The sequence below is a fragment of the Scardinius erythrophthalmus genome, assembly GCF_964197995.2.
Source record: "Scardinius erythrophthalmus genome assembly, chromosome: 18".
Lineage (NCBI taxonomy): Eukaryota > Metazoa > Chordata > Actinopteri > Cypriniformes > Leuciscidae > Scardinius > Scardinius erythrophthalmus.
Window position 1 is genome coordinate 8534055 of NC_138238.1, and position 5292 is coordinate 8539346.

Here is a 5292-nt window from a genome sequence, read left to right on the forward strand (position 1 = left end):
GTCTGCATACAAAATGATATGTGAAGTTACGTGTTTCCAGACTCATCAGCAGGAGATGTGGTCATGAGGAAATATTTCCTGAGGGAGTAATGCTGTTTTGCTAGAAAAAAAAATCCTGTACTCGGGGGAGAGTTGCTAACAAGCAATTTCACCACAATAGCTCAGGCTTTTCCTCGCCCTCTTCTGTATACAACTCTGAAAACAGCCATTTTCTGTCTGTATGGTATTTTCACGCTCCCTCTTTCCGTCTTTCACCCGTTCCCTCTTGTTTCTTCCTTTGTCAAATCATGCAGTCTTTCTGACACCATTAATTAGCATCTGAAATGCTCTTTGAGCAAAGGTGCAATTTGAAACTAGGATCACATCTTCCTGGTTTACCAGGCCCTTTAATCAAAACAGGATTAATAGCGTAGAAACCGCCATGTGGAGTTTTACTGTGTTATTTTCTTCCTCTCACAGATATCCTCTGTGGTGCTGGAGACTCCCACGTGTGAAAGCCGGAGCTCAAAATGAACTAGTTAACTAACAGCGACCCTCCCAACCCTTCCCCTGGAGGAGCGCTTTCAAACCCCTATTTCATCAAAGCTCCACTTCCTCAGGAGAACGCTAATGTGCTTACATGGTGACCAGACGTTCTGGGGAACTCGCAGCAACTTGTGCACGAGGAAAGTAGCATGATGATAGGCCAGCTGCCTCAGAGGCTTCTGCTGTGGTTCATTGGGTTGTTGGGAATCGCGATACTGACGTTAATCGTGGTGTGCGTGGCTTTGCAGATCCAAGTGCCATGGCACGTGATGACCCTCCAAAGCTTCACCATGAAACATTACAGGTAAAGACAGATCTCTTAAAATGCCATGTGGACTTCTTTACACTCTTAAAAATAAAGGTTGTTTATTTATATATAACGAAATTGAAACCGGTTTACCGCCCAGCACTATATATATATAAATATATAAATATATATATATATATATATATTAGTGCTGGGCGGTAAACCGGTCTCAATTTCGAGACTATGTATTTTTCAAAAAACGTCATACGTTGAAACAGCTGCTGTATCTATTCAATAGCCATGAAGAGCGCTATGAAGAGTGTATAAAGAGCGGACTTCTATTAACTGCATACCCTTCTTACACTAATGGTAACAACTTTATAACACAAATGGCACTTAGTATATAGCCTAAAGTGGAACATCACAGAATTTGGCAAGTTTTGGATGATTAAATCAAAAGTAGGACTGTACAATAAATCAGTTATCGATACGGACTAGTGTCTGAATATTAAAGCTCAAAAAGACTGCTATTGAAGTCTGTATGTTCTGCCGTGTCTGTGGGAATGAGCGCCGCAGTTTCGTCTACTACTACACATACAATACCTCACAGATCATTTATAAATCTGTAAATCCCCATTTCTGACTACAGGCTGTTTTCGTGCATGCATATGAGCTGCTGTGTGCCGCCCACTCCACTTAAGTTCCTGCTTGAATCAGATTCTCTGCCAAACATAACAAGACATCTACTTGGTTTTGATTATCATTTACATCACGATCACACTCACGGCTATAATAGTTCTTTCATCATTAAAGGTTATTATTTCCACGTGTTTTAAAGCTTTATCAGTTTAAACTTCTAATGGATAGTTTTCTGAGCGCCCTTATCTAAACCAAACGCACACAGACAACTGGCTGTCAGACGTCAAGTCTCATGAGTAACTTCTCTTTCACATTTTTTGTTGTGTTTAAACTGTCAAATACACACAAGGGTCTTGTTCACCGTTGTTGTTTGCTAAAAACAAAATAGTTCGGCGCCGTTGATGGGAATGTGGGGATTAAGGGGTGGTAATATAAAGATCCCCTTCCTACGTCACAAGGGGAGAGAAATCTGAGCTGCTCATTTTTTCAGCATGCTTGCAGAGAAAGGCTTACCAAAACAAAGTTACTGGGTTGCCACTTTTCACGTTTTCTGGGTTGGAAAATGCACCGGGGACCCGATTATAGCACTTAAACACGAACAAAATTCAGATTTTCTTGATAGGTCCCCTTTAAAGGTGAATTCAGTTTTTTTTTTTTTTTATGTACACTTAAGTGGCGTGCAATATGGGGAAAAAGTTTGTATTTAATTATTGTAGATTTTAGCTCAGTTGCTTTTCGGTTTATTTCTTTTTGAGAAACACTGTTGTTGTTCTTCTTCTTTTTACTAAAGAAAACACCACTGTTCCAAAGCTTGATAATAAGGAATGTTTCTTGATAATAAGGAATTGATTTCTGAAGGATCGTGTGACACTGAAGACTGGAGAAATCAGAAAATTCAGCTTTGCAGTTGCATAAATAAATTATATTTTAAAATGCTTTAAAATTGAAAACAGTTCTTTTAAATTGTAATAATGTTTCACAATATTACTATTTTTTACAGTATTTTTGATCAATTAAATGCAGCCTTGGCAAGCATAAAAGACTTTTAACTCTAAACTTTTTTTAATGTTTGTGTATAGATTTTATTTCCCCATGTCAGATGAGTAACAAGCTATTTGACATTGCCCCACCCCTGTCTAGTTTCCTTGTATATGTGCATATTCTGCTACATGTGTAATCCACACAAAAAAATTAGTTTTCTTTCTTTAAAAGACTTATCCCCAGTTTCACAGACAGTTTCAGACTAAAATGCATGTTTGAGCTGTTTTAACTGAAAGCAGCTTGCAGTGACATTACTTAAAATAAAGTAATTTGTTTTTCTAATACACATTTATAAAATCTATCCCCTGGTTTCACAGACAGGGCTTAAGAGTCCTAGACTAAAATGTAAGTCTGAGCTGTTTCCACTGATATATTTTTAAGATCAGTCAGTGCAAGTTTATTTCAGTGTCTTTTTAATTTTAAGATGCACATCGGTAATGTTTTTTTCGAAGCATGTTTATAAAAATTACTTAAATGTCCTAATTGATCTATGGTCTAATCCTGGCTTAGTCTAAGCCCTGTCTGTGAAACCGGGCCTATATGTCCTAATTGAACAAAAGCCTAATCCTGGCTTAAAGACCTAAAACTATAAAAATAATAATATTATGTATATATATATATATTGACTGACAGCCATATTTTAATTAATGTCAAATTCAGAAAATATAATTGGGGAAAGTTGAGCACTAATTTCAAATGTGCCATGTCACAGTCCGCATGTTATCTCTAGAGAGCCATGATCACAGTTCTCTTCCTCTGCTAATTATTTCAGCATGTTTGCTATTGCTATGGAGACGGGCGTCAGAAGCTAAGAAAGTGATTTCATGTCCTTTTGCTCTCTCTGCCCTTGTTTTCTGTAGTGAGGGGGAGGGGGAGGTTTTTGGATTTCAATGTATTTGCACGGCGCTTTCCAAAATAGGTATTGTTCCAAAAAACAGCTTCTCAGAGAACACCGGCTTATAAACCCTTGAGTGAGCAGCTAAAAGCGTTAGAGACAGAGTTTGAGTTTGGATATCCCTTTTCCTAAGTTTTCTACTTTGTTCTCCAGTAAGGGACAGAAACAAACAACCTGAGATTTACTGCTGCTCCTTTAAATCAGTCAGGCATAGAATCATGGTTTGGCTTGATTCTCTATAGAAGTGCACAATCATTGCTCTGAAAGTAGGGTCTGTTATGTGAAATGTAGCCCAGATGCTTTTAAAAGGGCAAAGCTCTAATTTTAACACAGGCATGGTTGAAGAAAAAAAAAAACCCAGAATGTCAGGAAATTACACATTACACTAACTGGCGTTACAACTTGTGATTCTCTAGAAGTTATTTTAGGCCTTTTAAAATTGCACTTTGAAAACCTGTTGTGCCAGTAGCCACGTCATAAAAATAACTCATGTGTGACAATTAATGGATAAATAATGAGCTATTGTTAAGTGTTCAATTATCTGACAGTGTTTGTAATTGATTTATTATTATTATTATTATTTAGTGAAGTGTTAGTATTATATGGAAGCTTGTTTCCGCCAAGTAATAAGAAAAATGTAAAAGTAAATAGCATCTTTTTATTGCAAATCTCACAATTCTGACTTTTTTTCTGACCTCGCAATTGCAAGTTATAAAGTCAAAATCTGAGGAAAAAAAGACTGACTTTATAGTTCATAACTCTGAATTCATAACTCAAGATGTAAATTCGCAAGTCACAATTACTCTTTTTATTTTTTATTCAGTGGTGGAAACAAGCTTCCATAGTACTGCTTCTAATCACTGTTTTGGTGGTGGTGGTGGTGGTGGTGGTGGTGGTGGTGGGGGGGGGGGGGGGGGGGTTCAGAAAGATAAGAGGATTTTGAAGTATGATGATATTAATAATTTTCCCAACCATTAACCTGATTACACACTGTGAAGCAATAATGAAAAAAGACATTCAGATGTTTTCTCTTTCTTGTGTTGTCATTTGATTTAAACCTCTGCGAGATATTAATATGTATTTAGTTTGATTACATTTCTCTTATTAGTAATTTGCTTTTTGTTGTCTTGAACAATTATGCTTGTCCCAGTTATGAAGTCATTGGCAGGCATATGATGCATGTTTGCTGTTCAAGATGTGTTTGCTGATGTATCAGATATCGAGACTGGCGATAAAAGCTCTATTCTGTCTTTACATGGAAAACAGTGGAATATTGATATGATTTAGTGGATGGGCGGTTACTAATGGCGTTAAGCTGGTTGTTCTTAGCTTCATTCTTTCTGTTAGAAAGTGAAAAACATTGTGTTTTTTTTCTTTCTTGCCCACAGGTTATATTCTGTCAAGAGTGACAACAGCTCAATGGAATATCAACAATCTGCTGAGAATGAACTAGACACTGCTGAAGAACTGGAGGATTCATCAGTATTAGAAAACAGCGCAATGTCTGGTCAAGCTAATTTAAACACAAACTCCTTAAAGCCAATGCCAAAAAATGAGACAAAACCCACTGAACCAGACTTTTTTGGTGACCGGTATGCCACGGATGACTTTCCATCACAAACAGTGAGTGTCTATTTGTGGTTTTTGGCCTAGTATTGTGAACTATCGTGCCTGTGTTAGTATTGTGAGTGAGTGCAATTTCCAGAAGAACCTGCTTAAATTCAGTTTAATTCGAGTGTTTGTACAAATGCAGTGGTCATTCAAATTTAATGGTCATTCAGATTCAGGGAAGAGCCAGTGGAAGTTTGTAGCAAGCAAAGGTTAGTCTATCACAACAAAACGGCAGTATTTTATTCAGATTAAAAATGCTAAAATAAATGACCCAAAATAAAATATCTGTGACCAGTGAAACCCATCTGTAAGGCTTTAACACACTCTCTCTCTC

At 37.1% G+C, this 5292-nt stretch overlaps 1 protein-coding gene across 1 annotated transcript in view; it reads left to right on the forward strand.

The window, feature by feature from the left end:
• The first annotated feature begins 532 nt into the window (after window positions 1-532).
• st6galnac (ST6 (alpha-N-acetyl-neuraminyl-2,3-beta-galactosyl-1,3)-N-acetylgalactosaminide alpha-2,6-sialyltransferase) overlaps window positions 533-5292 on the forward strand; it is a 14034-nt gene continuing 9274 nt past the window's right edge. The window contains exons 1-2 of the mRNA XM_081392721.1: window positions 533-829; window positions 4736-4999. Coding sequence (XP_081248847.1) covers window positions 675-829; window positions 4736-4999 — 419 coding nt within the window. The 5' untranslated portion in view covers window positions 533-674. The remainder of the gene's footprint in view (window positions 830-4735; window positions 5000-5292) is intronic.